Source organism: Vulpes vulpes, chromosome 9, assembly GCF_048418805.1.
Source record: "Vulpes vulpes isolate BD-2025 chromosome 9, VulVul3, whole genome shotgun sequence".
NCBI classification, from domain to species: Eukaryota; Metazoa; Chordata; class Mammalia; order Carnivora; family Canidae; genus Vulpes; species Vulpes vulpes.
Genome location: NC_132788.1, coordinates 103478133 through 103494294, shown reverse-complemented (window position 1 = coordinate 103494294; position 16162 = coordinate 103478133). Strand labels below are relative to the sequence as shown.

The following is a 16162-nucleotide window of genomic DNA, read 5'->3' as shown; positions in this document are numbered from 1 at the left end:
CGCTTGGCTGTGCCTGAGTTGGGATGTGATGGGAGAGGGTGTCTGTACGTGAGGGACAGAGTCCGTGTGTGACAGTGGGAGGCTGTGGCTGGAGGGTTGATGTGACAGTGCGAGGCTTGTGAGCCTGCCACCTGGAGTTGTGTGTCTGTGTGACTGGTGGTGTGACAGCGAGCGAGGTTTGTGTTAATCCTGGCGGTATTTGGGCAACTGAAGCTGGGTGTAGAAGTCTGTGCATAAAGAGCTGTGTGTGTCCCCACGATTCTGTCCATCTGCCCGGGTGCTGCACACAATGTGTGTGACCAGGTGTGTGGCTGTGGGAGAGTTTGGGGTGACCGTGTGCTATTCTGTGCCTTTGAGCAAATCACTCCAAGAGGGAGGGTTGAAGAGCAGGAGCTGTGTGTGCAAATGTGCACATCCATGTATCTGTGTGTGTGTGTGTGTGTGTGTGTTGGTGCCTTGTACTCTCCATTCATGCTTTCACAGAAACAAGTCTTCCTTCTCCTAGTAGCCCCATCTCTTGGGCAGGCTTAGGGGGCCTTGCAAAATGGGAATGGGTGTCCCAGTTGTCTTCAGCTGTTGGGAAACCTCTTTCCTCCTCCATCTTGGACGTCAGCGCCTCCTCAAGTTCTCAGATCCGTAGGAGCTCGGAGAGAAAGCTGGAATCTAAAATAATAATTATAATACAGCTAACATTTATTAAGTGCTTATTATGTGCTGGGCGCCGCTTCAAGCACATGGTATGAAAGAAGGCATTTAACCCTGCTGGCACCTACTGGTGGGCGTTCCTGTTACCTTCATTTTACAGACAGAGAAACTGAGGCACGGAAAAGTTAAGTGGCTTGTCAGGCTCAGGTAGCTCAGGAGGGGCAGAGCTGGGATTGAACAAAAGGCAGTCTAGTTCCTAAACCCACACACGTTTACCTTCCTGTTAAATAATCCACTTCACAGGTGTGGACAGTGCCTGTGTAGAAACTAGAAGAGTTTTTTGGTTTTTTTTTTTTAGGTAAAAGCTCAGAGGAAAAACAGTCCTGGCACCTTCTCTTGCCCGGTCCAGAGAAGAAAGGAATCAGACCCTTCTAGGCACCCCAGGGGGCGTTGGGAGCCCTGGAGGTCACTCCTAAATAGGACCTCCAAGCCATAGGGAGAGGTTGTGGGGTCCCATCCCTCCGTTCTCGTTTCCCCATCTCAGGACCCACATTCTGGCTGGGATGGGAAGTGTGCTCAGTACCTGGCATCAGACCGCACACAGTAGATGCTCAATTGATCTATCAGCCAGAGAGAAGAGAGACCAAAATTGCCTTAAGGTAGAGAGAATGCTGGCAAAAAATGGACCGGGAGTGAAGGTAAATTTGGTTTCCCTGGGAATCACCACCTCGGGATTCTCCTCCCCCCTTGCTGGAACCTGGGGAGCTCTGGATTTTTTGACCTGTCGCCACGATTGGCCGGTGGTGCAGGAGAAGGCAGTGGAAGGTGCTGTTGGGGGTTGAGTTTAGAGACCCCTGGATGGAGAGGGAGCCGTGTGGGGCTGGCGCCAAGCGGGACTGCTTGGGGGCGGGGCTAAGCTGGGTTCGGAAGGCGGGGCTAAACGCTGGGTGGGGCGGGGCTAAACTGGGGTAAATCGGTTGGGGCAGGTGGGGTCCTGCAACTGGCTGCAGTGCCTCCAGGCGGCCACCCTGGGTACTGCAGCGTCACAAACTGGTCTCTGCCCCTAGCGGCCCACCCAGCCTGGCGCCCCAGAGAAGGAAAGGCTCTGAAGAACGAGTGCGTGTCCCCTCTCTACCCCCCCATCTCTTCCCAGAGCCCCCTCCTCAGACCCTGATGGGCCCTGGGCTCCACCAGGGGTCCCTGCTAGAAATCCTTCATTTGTCCTTTCCATCAACAGATGCGATTAAGCATTGGGATGATAGCCATGAACCAAGTTGTCAAATCCCTGCCCTCCTGGAACTGATCGTCTGACGGGAGAAACAGGCAGGAACTGAATAAATATATAATACAGTGTCAACAACGGAATGAATATATAATACAATGCAAGTGGTGTGAAGAATAAAAACACGGGATAAAGGGGATTAAAGAGTGATTGTGGTGGTGTGGTGTGGGTGGCTATTTTAACAGGTGCGGTCAGAGACTTTGTCTCAAAGGAGGTGGTATTTGAGATGACCCCTGAAGGAGGTCAGAGAGGATGCCTTCTGAATATCCAGGGGAAGGGCGTTCAAGGCAGAGGGAATAACAAGTGCAAAGGCCCCGAGGTGAGAGCATCTTGGTATATTTGAGGAGCAGCAAGGAGGCTGGTGTGTCTGGAGAGGAGTGAGGGGAGGGGAGGTTGGGGGGGAAATGAGGCCAGGTAAGCCGGGAGGGGCCAGACCAAGTGGGAACCTGTGGGCTATAGACAGGAGTTTGGATTTGACCCTGAGGACAGGAAGTGGCACTGGTCAGAGGAGTCATCCATCCATCCATCCATCTACCTAGGGTCTGTGTCCGATGTTCTGGGTCTGGCCTGTGTGTGCCTTGGAGACTACCAGGTAGCTTTCCCTGTGGGAAATATGCCCACTTCCTGACTACTGAGAAGCCCTCCCTAAGATCTAGCTATAGATCTGGCTTAGCCACTCTCTGGATTGGAAGTCATCCCTTCCCTGGGGTCCCCACAGGATGCGAGAGGAGGAGGAGTTCAGTTTGTACTGCATACCTCAGGGCCTTTGCACTTGCCATTCCCTCTTCCTGGCACGCTGTTCCCTTCCTCTCCTTTGATTTAAATGACACCTCCTCCAAGAGACCCACCTTGACCAACCATCTAAAATAACCTCCCCACAGCCACTCTCTGAGTTCTTATTCTATTATTTTTCTTCATAGCCTGTCGGTACCTCTCCACAATTTGTTTATTCATTCATTGTCTGTCTCCCCCTAGAGTGGTAACTCATCGGGATCTAATGGGCTTTGTTGTGTCTCTGGTGCCTACCACATAGACACACACAGAGCCTGGCACACAGTAGGTTCTTAACAGACACCTGTTAAAATAAAAACTTGAGGGATCCCTGGGTGGTGCAGCGGTTTAGCGCTTGCCTTTGGCCCAGGGCGCGATCCTGGAGACCCGGGATCGAATCCCACGTCGGGCTCCTGGTGCATGGAGCCTGCTTCTCCCTCTGCCTGTGTCTCTGCCTCTCTCTCTCTCTCTCTCACTGTGTGCCTATCATAAAAAAAAAAAAAAAAAAAAAAACTTGAGGGGCACCTGGGTGGCTCAGTCAGTTAAGCTTCTGCCTTTGGCTCAGGTCATGATCCCGGGGTCCTGGGACAGAGCCCTGCATCTTGCTCCCTGCTCAGCGGGGAGTCTGCTTCTCCCTCTGCCCCTCACCCCATTCTCTCTCTCAAATAAAGACAGTCTTAAAAATAAATAAATAAATAAATAAATAAATAAATAAATAAATAAAAACTTGAATGAATGGCTGAATCTCCCTCCTCCTCCCACAGAGTCTCTTTGTTTCTCAAACAGTGAGACTCTTGTACTAAAGGGGGCGGGCGGTGAGGGACCAACTGTCCCCTTGGGCGATCCCCTACCCATTTCAAATCAACCACTGCTCTTGGATCAGAAGCATCAGGAAAACCCATCGTCTTCTTTTTTTTTTCTTTTATGATTTAATTTATTTATTCATGAGAGATAGAGGGGGGTGGGCAGAGACACAGGCAGAGGGAGAAGCAGGCTCCTCACTCAATGTGAGACTCGATCCCAGGACCCCAGGGTCACAACCTGAGCCAAAGGCAGACACTCAATCTCTGAGCCACCCAGGCTTCCCAATCCATCTTCATCTGTGCCTCAAATTCCACCATTACAGGGCACCACAATTTGGGGTTAACACCCTGTTCTCCTGGGTTCCTTTAGAAAATGTTAATGTCCCAGGTGGAGGGAAGTAAAAGGAAGTCTTGAGGACTCTCTGATAAGTGAATTGGACATTTTCTTCCTAGGGTAGGGGGGGGTGGGGGTGGGGTGGAATGTCAAGCCCCGGCTCCAGATGAAAGAGCTGGGGTGACACCTAGTGGTAAAATGAGGTTTGTGCAGAGATTGTGTGTGTCCCTGTGGCTCTGGTGAAGGTGCGCACGCCAAAGGCATGTCTGTGCCAGGGTAGGGCAACTGAGTCACTAGCCACAGGTGCAAAATTGAAGGGGATGCCAAAGAAAAAAGTCAGAAATCAAAATAAGTAATATTTTTAAAAAATCAAAATGAATGCAAAAATATCTGTGCTACGGGGGTGCCTGGGTGGTGCAGTCGGTTAAGCAGCTAAGCGTCTGCCTTTGGCTCAGGTCATGATCTTGGGGTCCTGGGAGGGAGCCCTGCATCGGACTCCGTGCTCAGTGGGAGTCTGCATCTCCCTCTCCCTCTGTCCGTCTCCTCCCCCATCCCTGCTTGTCCTCTCTGCTCTCTGTCTTATTATTATTTTTTTTTAATTTATTTATGATAGTTACACAGAGAGAGAGAGAGGCAGAGACACAGGCAGAGGGAGAAGCAGGCTCCATGCACCGGGAGTCCGACGTGGGATTCGATCCCGGGTCTCCAGGATCACGCCCTGGGCCAAAGGCAGGCGCCAAACCGCTGCGCCACCCAGGGATCCCTGCTCTCTGTCTTAAATAAGTAAATAAAATCTTTAAAAAGTCTGTGATACAAAATATCAAAATTTTGATATTTTATTTTATTTTATTTATTTATTTATTTATTTATTTATTTATTTTTTTAATTTTGATATTTTAAACAAACACAGGAACTCACCCTGCACTTGAATGACTCACATCACTTGCCTCACTACCCCTGGGCCTACAGGAGTTCATCTGTGGCATCGATGGGTGTGTCTGTGTGTGTGTGTGTGTGTGTGTGTGTGTTTTAGAACCACAGACTTGGCATTGACCACGCTGGGCACAGGGACACGTTTGTGCCATAATCCTGTTTGTGGGTATGTGTACACGGTGACTCTTGTCATATGGGTTGACCATGTGCCTGTGGATGGGTTTCTCATGAGCCTGGCATTTGGGATGGGCAATGACTTTTGTCCCCAGAGTTCAGCGTCAGTGCCCGGGAGGCAGTAAGTTGCTGTTTTCACTTATTCTTGCACTCAGTGTTCATTTGGAAAGCTCTCATTGGGAGTCTTCTGTGTTTTGAGCCTCATGCCAGACAACAATGTCTGGGTGATGACGTGAGCTCTTCAGGGGTGGGATGGAAGATTTAACTTCTTGGAAGCTGAGTCTGGCTGTGCAGGAAGAAGGGAGTTGTGACAGAGCGAGAGAGTTGTTCCCACTTTTTGAGACCTCTTGTCTGAGAACACCGATATGTCTTCCTGCCCAGCGGAGGGCTGGTGCATCTCACAGCTTCATCTATCCAGAGCTCAGCCACGCACCAAGGAGAAATCAGGAAGAGCTGAGAGGAGTCAGAGCAGAGTCTGTGAAGTCTACGTGCAGAAGCTTATTTGCCTTGCTTCTGGGAGCCCCTGGATGCTCCCTCGGTGCCTGTTTACTCTTACTTTACACATAGTTCTAGCCACCTGGGCAGCTAGCATCTCAGCCCTGTTTAGCAGATGAGTCAACAGGAGGTCACAGCGTGAAAAGAAAGAAACCAAAGGCAAAGTCAGTTGAAGCCACTGAATGAAATGGCAAATCGCTCCTCACCTTTGAGGCTCATGATAGGCACATGATAAACCAGATTCTTTCTTTTCCTAACGTCTCAAGTCATTTCTACATGAAAGACACCAAGCAAGCCACTGGGCACATGGAAGCGTGTGGCACAACCCACCGTGGAGTAGTTCTCAGGACTAAGTGAGGGTGTGTGGGTCTGTGTGTGTTTATTTTTTTTTTAATTTTTAAAGATTTTATTCATTTATTCATGAGAGACACATAGAGAGGCAGAGACACAGGCAGAGGGAGAAGCAGGCTCCATGCAGGGAGCCCGATGTGGGACTTGATCCCGGGACTCCAGGATCATGCCCTGCATGGAAGGCAGGCACTAAACTGCTGAGCCACCCAGGGATTCCCTGAACTTCTGTCTATTAAACAACCCCTCATTCCCTTCTCCGGCCCCCGCGAACCCCCTTCTGCTTTCTGTGTCTTTGATTTTGACTACTCTAGGTACCTCCTATGAGTGGAATCATGCAGTATTTGTCTTTTTGTGGCTGGCTTATTTCACTCCACATTCGTGTCCTCAACGCTCATCCCACGATGTGGCAGGTGTTAGCATTTGCTTCCTCTTGAAGGCTGAATAGGATTCCATTGTATGGACGTTTTGTTTCTCCATCCTTCAGCAACATTTGGGTTGCTTCCACCTTTTGCCTATTGTGAATGGTGCCGCTGTGAACAGGAGGTGTGGATATCTCTCTGGGACCTCACTTCTGACTCTTTCGGGTGTACACCCATAAGTGGGATTGCCGCCATACTACACCATTATACATTCCCACCAACAATGGGGCTCCAGTTTCTCTACATCCTCGCCAACGTTGTTGTTACTACTTGACTTTTTGGCTTTAGCTCATCCCAGTGCATGTGATGTGATCTCTCACTGTGGTTTTGATTTGCATTTCCTGAAGAGTTAGTGATGTCGGGCTTCTCTTCACGTGTTTATTGTTGTTCCTATATCTTCTTCGGAGACTTGTCAAGTGTTTTGTCCAGGTGTTTAGTCTGGTTGTTTTTCTGTTAAGTAAAAGAAGAGAGGGATCCCTGGGTGGCGCAGCGGTTTAGCGCCTGCCTTTGGCCCAGGGCGCGATCCTGGAGACCCGGGATCGAGTCCCACGTCGGGCTCCCGGTGCATGGAGCCTGCTTCTCCCTCTGCCTATGTCTCTGCCTCTCTCTCTCTTGCTCTGTGTGACTATCATAAATAAATAAATTAATTAATTAAAAAAAATTAAAAGATGAGAGAGTGAGAGGGATGGGCTGGGAGGAGGGGCAGAGGGAGAAGGAGAGAGAAGCTTACACAGGCTCTGCGCTGGGCACAGATGCAGGGCTTGATCCCACCACCCTGAGATCATGACCTGAGCTGAAATCAAGAGTTGGACACCTAATCCACTGAGCCACCCAAGAGCCCCTAAGTAAAAGTTTTTAAAGCCAGGAATGAGATCTGGTTGGATCTGGGTGAGGGCCAGAGCCTCTGGCTATAACATGGAAGACCCTGGAATCAGAGATTAAAGGGATAAAGCCAGAATCACGTCAGGAACTGACAAGGCATGAGGCAAATTGGTGGCAGCCAGAGGCCTAGCAGGACTAACATTTGGGGAATGGAAGGAGTGAACCTCTCATTGTCTGGGGTCTGAAGTCCTTGACAAAGACAACCATCTCCTTCCCAGTCTCCTCCTGGAATTCTGAACCAGGCAGGAAAGTGGAGATGACAAGAGGGGTGTGGGGCCCCGAGACTTTTGGGGAGACAAAAGCGAGACGTGTTTCAACACCATTCCCAAACACTTGCTATCACCAAGCAGAATGCTGAAAGCAGGCGTAGGCTAGAAGATTAACGCCGTTTGTGTTCTGAGGCGTGCAAAGCTGCGTCTGTGCGAACACAAATTCATGCCTTTCTTACGCGTGGATGAAAGAGGCCACGTGGCAAAGAACACTTAGTTTTGCTTGGCTTGTGTTTTGTTTTTGTTTTCTTTTTTGGTTTGTGGTTCTTAGCTTTTCTACCAGAAAGTCCTATCATTTTTACTTGCTGCACATCAAACACGGATGGAACTTATACCTGAATTCATATATTTGAGTAAATTTTCTTCTTGACATAAAGCCTATCAAGAGAGAAGTGTGCAGATCATAAAGAGGCAGCTTGATAAATTGTCTCGAAGTGACATGGTGTTACCAGCACCAGGTAAAAAAAAAAAAAAAAAAAAAAAACTTTTCAAAAATCCAGAAGCCCCCCCCATACGCCTTCTAGTTTACACCTGCTCCCCAAGAGTTACTGCTAAGCTAATGCTCCTGAGTTCGACCAGCTTTGTAATTTTTTTTTTCCAGCTTTGTAATTTAATGAAGTCATGAGGTATGTTGTTTTTGCAGCCCAGCTTGTTTTGCTTAACATTATGTTTGTAAGATGCCACCATAATACTGCTTGGTGTTCGTTGCCTGTTTTCGTCATTTTATGGCATTCCATTATGTGGTTATACCATGATATATTTGTTCTACAGTTTCTGGGCATTTGGGTTGGTGAAGTTTGTGGCTGGCACAAACAGGCTGATAAGAAATATTCTGACACTGTCTTCAGCGAATGCTCGTTGGCATTTCTTTTGGGGACTGGTAAATACTGATTCATTGCATTGGATCATCACAGGTTTAGATTTCTCCAAGCCTCTGGTCACAGTTTTATCGACCAAACAACATGCCACCTAGTTTTATGTATGTTTCTGCTTAAAAACACCTTATTCAATATACATTGTTGATTGATTAGCATCAAACTCATGGCCAAAAGCATTATAACTCACTCCTGAACGAAGCCTATTGACAAGATGTATTTTCTCCAAAGACATGTCACAGCCTGCTTGCACTTAGAAACACTTACACAGCACTTAGCACTGTGCTTGGGGGCCACTTAAAATAGTGAAATCACTAAAAAAAAAGCACACGAAAATGTGAAAACCTTGGCACTAAAAAGCCAGTGAAAAAGATGGTTGTGTACAATTCTCCTCCTAGGTATGTATATGCAGTTGAGTCTCATTATTTGCGGGTTCCACATTGGCAAACTCGCCTACTCACTACAATTTATTTGTAACCCCAAAATCAATACTCATGGGGCCTTTGTGGTCATTTGTGGACGTACATGCAGTGGCAAAAAGTGGAGTCACCAACATGCTGAAACAAGCAGGCAGAGTATGGTCATGTTGGATTTCAGTTGGGAGTCTGTGCTTTGGTGACCCCATTTCTTTTCTGCCACTGCGTGCACGTCCACAAACGACCACAAAGGCCCCATGAGTATTGATTTTGGGGTTACAAATAAATTGTAGTGAGTAGGCAAGTTTGCCAATGTGGAACCCGCAAATAATGAGACTCAACTATATATACCTCGGAGAATTGCTGAGTTGTAGCAGAGGAATAAATTGAGCTTCAGGAGATACTCCCAGTCTTCCAAAGTTCCAGACTCTTCAATTTTTCCACGTACTCTTCCACCTGTAGTGTATGAGCATTCCAGCTGCTGCACATCATCACCAGCACTTGGTGTTGTCTTTCCTTTTCCCTTTAGATAGTGTGGTGGGTGTGTAGTGGTAGCATGTTTTGGATTTAATTTACCTTTCCTGATGATTGATATGAAATACTTTTTCACTTGTTTATCGATCACTCAGTGTTCCCTTTTGCGAAATGCGCTATTATGCTGCCTGCCTTTTTCTTACTGATTTGTAGGAATGTGAGTGTGCCTGTGTATCCAGATTTTATATCTGTATCTGTATCTACCTACACATATCTTATATAGATTAAATAAGATACGAGTCCTCTGTTGGACGTAAGGATTGCAAATATCTTCTCCCATTCTGTGGCTTGTCTTTTCATTCTCTTAATGGAGTCTTTGATCAATAGAATGTCTTAATTTTAATGTAGCTCAAATAATATTTTTCCCCTTTAAGGTGAGTGCTTGTTAGTGTCCTGTTTTAGAAATCTTTGCCTACCCTCAGAGTAATGAAGATGTTCTTTTTTTTTTTTTTTGAAGATGTTCTTCTATATTTTCTTCTAAAAGATTTATTGTTTACTTTTCACAATTAGATGTACAGTCCATCTGGAATTGATTTTTGCATAGGATATGAGGTAGGGATCAACATTTATTCTTTCCCCTGTGAATATAGGCCCAGTTGACCCAGCACCATGTAGACTCTGGAGCCTGACTGTCTAGGACAGTATCCTGAGGGCCTTTGGAAAATTTAGCATCTCCGTGCCTCTGTTTCCTCATTTTAAAGATGGGAATTGTAATCCTATCTACTGCTACTCAGTGATAGTCCGAGGGTTTAAGTGAGTTATTACATGTACATTGCTGCAAATGATACCTAGCGTGTATAAGTATTCAGTAAACCTTAACAACCATGGTTATTATTTCTGACAGTTGTCAGCTTTTTCCCTCCGGAGAATTTTCAGGTCAGGGAAAAAAAACATTTCTTTTCGTGGCTCCTGATTCTGGAGCATTCAGGTTGCTCTAACAGAATACCATTGACTGAGTGGCTCATAAACAACAGACATGTATTTCTCACAGTTCTGGAGGCTGAAAAGCCTATGATCAAAGTGCTGGCAGGTTGGGTGTTTTCTCCCTGTGTTCTTATATGGTGGAAGGGAGACGGAGCTCTCTGAGGTCTCTTTATAAGGATACTAATCCATTCCTGAGGGTGGAGCCACCCTCATGACCTAATCACCTCCCACAGACCTCATCTCCAAATACCATCACGCTGGGGATTAGGTTTCAACATAGGAGTTTGGGGGAGGGGAGCACACAAATATTCAGCCTAAGACACTCCCCAACACCATGCTGAGAGCGATGATGGTGATGGAGAAGAAGGGATACTTTCTTGGGGCTCCTCGCTGACTCAGTTGGAGGAGCGTGTGACTCTTGATCTCAGGGTCGTGAGTTTAAGCCCCACATTGGGTGTAGAGATTACTTACATAAATAAATATTAGGGCTCCTGGGTGGCACACTCAGTTAAGTCTTCAACTCTTGGTTTCAGCTCAGGTCGTGATCTCAGGGTCGTGAAATCCATCCCTGAGTTGGACTCCATGCTCAGCAGAGAATCTGCTTAAGACATGCTCTCTCCCTCTGTCCCTCCCCCATTCTTTCTCTAAAATAAATAAATAAATAAATAAATAAATAAATAAATAAATAAATAATATATATATATATATATATATATTTAAAGAAGGGATACTTTCTGGAGGCATTTTTGCATCAAGATCAGCGAGCATTGGGATGCTTGGGTGGCTTAGTGGTTGAGCCTCTGCCTTCAGCTCAGGACATGTTCCTGGGGTCCAGGATCAAGTCCCATATTGGGCTCCTTGCGGGGAGCTTGCTTCTGCCTATGTCTCTGCCTATCTCTCTCTCTGTGTCCCTCATGAATAAATAATAAATAAAAATCTTAAAGATCAGAAGGCATTGGTGCTAGTTTGGATGGAATGGGAGAAAGAAGAGTAAGGGAGGCACAATCTGTAGTTTCTGAGGGTATATCTGGGCCAAGACCAGGGGGAGGCAAACAAGGAAACTGGGGCACAACATTTAAGGACTCATTTTCACATCAGTGCAGTTGCAGGGCACCTCAAGGGAGGGGGCTTGAAGGCAAAATTTAAGAATGCCGTGCTTAACAGTTTTATTGAGGTATAATTTACACACCATAAAATCTATCTGTTTAAGTGTGCAATTCGGTTACTTTTTAGTAAATTTGCAGAGTTGGCCAAACATCACCCCAATCCAGTTTTAGGACATTTCCATCACCCCCAGAAGATCCTTCATGCCAATTTGCAGTCCAGACCCACAGCCACCCCCAGTTACAGGCAATCACTAATCTAATTTCTGTCTCTGTTGGTTTGCCTTTTCTGGACATTTTGTGTAGATGGAATCATACAAAATGTGGGTTTTTTTTTAAGGTTTTATTTATTTGAGAGACAAAGAGTGTGTGCACGAGCCGGGAGAAGGGCGGAGGGAGAAAAGAAGCTGACTCCCAGCTGAGGATGGAGCCCCACATGGGCTCCCAGATCCTGGGATCATGATCTGACCTGGAGGCAGATGCTTAACCAACTGAGCCACCCAGGCACTCCAAAATGTGGCCTTTTGTATCTGGTTTCTTTCACTTAGCAAAATATTCTCGAGGTTCATCCATGTTGTAGCCTATATCTGTAGTTTGTTCCTTTTTATTGCTGAATAACATTCCCATGTATGGATGTGCCACAATTTATCCATTCACTAGTTGATGGGCATTTGGATGGTTTCATTCATGACGAAAAATGGTGGCAGGAATATTCACATACATATGGACATATGCACTTATATCTCTTGGTCAGATGTGTTTGTTGGGTCTTATGGTAAGTTTCTGTTTGACTTCTTAAAGATTTTATTTATTATTTATTATTTATAAATATGCATATGTTCTTTGAATGGACATATGCACTTATATCTCTTGGTCAGATGTGTTTGTTGGGTCTTATGGTAAGTTTCCGTTTGACTTCTTAAAGATTTTATTTATTATTTATTATTTATTAATTTTAGGAAGAGAGTGTGAATAGGGGTAGGGAGCAGAGCGGGCAGGGGAGGGAGGGGTAAAGAATTTCAAGCCGACTCATGCTGAGTGCAGAGCTGGATGTAGGACTTTTATCTCATGACCCTGAGATCATGACCTGAGCTGAAACCAAAACTCAGATGCTCAATGGACTGAGCCACCCAGATGCCCCTGTTTAATTTTTTAAGAAATGGCTAAATTGTTTCTCAAAGTGGTTGCGACATTTTATATTCCCACTAGGAATAGGTTCCCATTTCTCCACATCATCACCAGCACCGCCTTTCTGACTGAAGTTGTTCTGGTGGGTGTCATGTGCTGTTAGTCCTGTGAAACAGAAGTGGGAATGTCCAAGAAGCAGATGGGCTGGTCTGAAGTCCAGCTGGAGATCTGAGCTGTAGACATACCTTTGGGAGCCTCAGCCTCATTTTGTCAGTCAACTAACAACAATTTTTGAGCACCTACTATGTACCAAGTACCATTCTAAGCCCTGGGGTTTCAGCTGTGAAAAATACAGCCATGTGGGTACCCTTGTGAACTTGAAGGTGTAGTGGAGGAGACAAACCATAGACCAATAAAAGTAATCTCTCTCTTTCTCCTTCTGCTCCTTCCCTCACCCACAGGCTCCCCCGCAAAATAAGTTCATAAATCTTAAAAAAAAAAAAAAAAAGTAGTGTTCTGGGTAGAGTGGACAGCAATGCATAGCAACCACAAAGGTCCCAAGGTGGGAATGTGCCAGATAGAACCAAAACTTTGGGAGTGGGTGTGATGATCCAGGGACAGGTTGAGCCGAGTAGCGACTCAGGACAAAACCCGGTGAGATATAGACATTTAGGGAGAAGGCAGGAGACAGTGATGATGCAGCCAGAGAGGTGCAAGCGGAGCTAGGAAATGATACGTTGTCTCTGAAATCTAAAAAGAAATTACTCTCGAAAAAGAGGAAATGATCCATGAAGACTAACCTGTGAGATAACTAATGAGGGCTCATGTGAGGCTGTGGGATAGGCAAATTGGAAGATCACTGCTGCCTTTTGGTGAGAGGAGTTTGGAAGCATTCAGGAGGCAGGGGGTGGTGAGGCAGTAGAGACAGCAAATGCAGGTGTGAGCCTAGACCATTCCTTGGAGGAGCCTGACTGGAAGGAGCGAGGGCAGTTTCCCCCAGCAACCAATGGTGAGGGAGTGAGAGAGTATCAGAGGGTTCCAAATTTTCTAAGCTCGGGGATCCTGAAGTGCAGTGATTTTGGAGTCTGAAATCAGACGGACCTGGGTTAAAATCCTGAGCCCCTACTTACCAGCTGGGTCACCTTGACTTGGTCCCCTCTCCTCTCTGAGCCCAGTTTCCTCACCTGCAGATAGGGACGTTGCTGTCCTTTTCATGGGAGGTTGCAGCTGGTGCTCAGCCAGCACATTTGCAAAGTGTTCAGCACTTGTAAATGCAAGCTGTAGTACAAGGAGGCAAGGACACATCTCATTTTTTTTTTAAAGCTTATCATCAGTCGCAAATGATAACAATGGCAGCTACTATTTATGAAACGCTTAGCATGTCCCAGACACCCTGCAAAGTACTTTGCAAGCACGTCACCCCTCCTCCCCGGCGCTCCCCCAGCTCACTCTGCTCTAACTACACTGGCCTGTCCTTTGAACACTTACGTTCCTGCCCCAGGGCCTTTGCACTGGCCGTTCCCTTTGTCTGGAACTCTTCCCTCATGTATCCAAATGGCTCCCTCCCTCCCTCCCCTTCTTCAGGTCTCTGCCCAACCATCCTGACTAAAGTTTACTCTCGGCCTTAGTCCGGATGCCCCTTCCTCCCCATAGCCTGTGTATTTTACCCCCCCCCCCCACCTTGTCTGTCTTGCCCCATAGAATGTTCAGCCCCACAAAGGCAGGCGTTTTTATCTGTTGTTAAAGGTGCGTTGCCCACGGTAGATGTTCCACGTAGTAGATGTTCAATAAATCTTTCACTTGATTCTCCGGACACTCGAGCCCGTCACACATACTAGGTACACGGGACCTCACAACCACCCACATTGCAGATGAGGAAACTGAGGCGGAGACGTCTTTGTCGGGGGTCCCAGAGGGTCAGCCCCTGCCTCTGGGTGTTGAGCTCCGAGAAGGGGCAGCGCCAGCCCCCGCCGCGGCGTTCAGCGCCCTCCCTCGCGACCCTCGGCGCGCGGCCACTGCCCGGGAAAGGCCTGAGTCATCGCCGCCTCCAGACGGCGGCGGCCGCGGGCTGCGGGCGGCGGCGGCGGCGGCGGCGGCGGCGGCCCGGGCGGCGGCGCGAGGTGATGCGGGGACGCCGGGAGGGGGCGTGAGTGCAGGGAAAACAGAGGAAATTAAACCCCGCCGGGCGCTCCCCCGCCCCCCCGCCCCGCCCCCCCCGCCCCCGCGGCCGGCTGCTGCGCCGGCGGGTGGGCGCCTCTGCACGGCCGCTCGGCGCGAGGGGCGGACCCGAGTCCGCGGCCCCGGGCAGGTCCCGCGTGCAGGTCCCCCCGCCCCCCCCAAGTTCGCGGAGTGCGCGGGGAGAGGCCGGGCTCCCCCGTGCCGGCCGCCCGCGTGGCGATGCGCCCCTCGGTGTCCTGGGCGGCCCCGCTGCCGGTGACACCCCGCCCTCCGCCGCCGCACCGTCACCGGGCAGCCGGTCTCCTGCTCCGGACCCGCCACTCTGGGCTTCCCTGGTCCCGAAGCCGCCGAGGGGCCCCGGAGCGGAACCGGGGAGGCCCCTTCCCCGGGGCGGGGGTGAAGCCGCACGCCGGGGCGAGCCGCACGAGGTGGCCCCGCGGCCCCGACGCCTGCGCCCCCGGACTCGAGAGCGGGGTCGGGTCCCAGCCGAAGAGGGTGGGGACTTGCGGCTTCGGGCGGCCCGCGCGGCGGCTGCGGCGGGGCCCGGGGCGGGGGCGGGGGCGGGCGCGCGGGGTCCGAAGGGGCTGCCCGCGGAGGGTGGCGGGTCCCGGTCGCGCCTGGGGGGCGGGAACGCCGCTGGGGGCGGGGCTGGGGGTGCCGCGGCGTGGGGGTGGGGGTGGGGCGGGGGGCACCGCCGCGGCAGGGCGGCCCGCTGGGGCCGGGGCCCGGCCGGGCGGCGGCGGCGCTGCGGGGGGCGGGCCGGGCGCCCCCCGCCCCCGCCCCCGCCGGGCTCCGGGCCGGAGCCGTGACGTCACGGCGGCTGGAAGTGCCCGGCGCGGAGGCGCGGGAGGGGGCGGGGGGCCGAGCCGGCGCTTTATAAGCGGAGCCCGCCGGGCGCGCCGAGCCGCAGCCCGCGCCCGCGAGCCCCCCGGCCGGCCCCGGCCGCGGCCCCCAGCTCGCGCTCGCGCCCCGGGGCGGCTGGGCGGCGAGGGACGGAGCGCCAGGCGGCGGCCGGAGGAGGGACGCGGCGGGCGGCCGCGGGGCATGCGGCGGGGGCGCGATGTCGGTGCCGCTGCTCAAGATCGGGGCCGTGCTGAGCACCATGGCCATGGTCACCAACTGGATGTCGCAGACGCTGCCCTCGCTCGTGGGGCTCAACGGCACCGTGTCCCGCGCGGGCGCCTCCGAGAAAATCGTGAGTGGCCGCGGCGCGGGGGGCGCTCCCGGGGGGCGTGGTGCCGGCGCCGCCGCAGCCCCCGGGCCCCCGCCCCCCGCCCCCCGCCTCCCCGGGCGCCCGGCCGGGGGCGCCCTCCCGGGGCTGGGGCCGGACGCGGGGGAGCCCCGGGACCCCGAGCCCCCCCCCCCCCGGCGCCCTGTATTCTCCGGATTTTCGCTGCTTCTCATTATTAGTGAGCAGGGTCCGAGCGGCGACAATGTGCCAGGCTCGCGCGGCTCCCCGCGCTGGCGGCAAGGGCTGCGCAACGGCGCGGAGCCCGGCGGAGTGGGGCGGAGCGCGGGGAGCCCGGGCCCGGCGGACCTGGCCTCTGAAGCCGGGAGCCACGGGGTCTCCGAGCGTCCCCACCTCAAGGGTCGCGGACTGTCCGTGTATCTGGAGTCGTCCCGTCTCCCTCTCCGTCTTTTTCTGT

The 16162-nt window shown here is 50.8% G+C and overlaps 1 protein-coding gene across 2 annotated transcripts in view; it reads left to right on the top strand.

Moving 5' to 3' along the window:
• Positions 1–16162, top strand: part of OLFM2 (olfactomedin 2) — a 61519-nt gene that overhangs the window by 718 nt on the left and 44639 nt on the right. The window contains exon 1 of one of the 2 annotated variants that reach the window (XM_072721526.1): positions 15453–15711. The exons of the other annotated variant lie outside the window; for it this stretch is intronic. Coding sequence (XP_072577627.1) covers positions 15577–15711 — 135 coding nt within the window. The 5' untranslated portion in view covers positions 15453–15576. Of the gene's footprint in view, positions 1–15452; positions 15712–16162 lie in introns of those variants that run through there. 2 annotated transcript variants of the gene reach the window in all.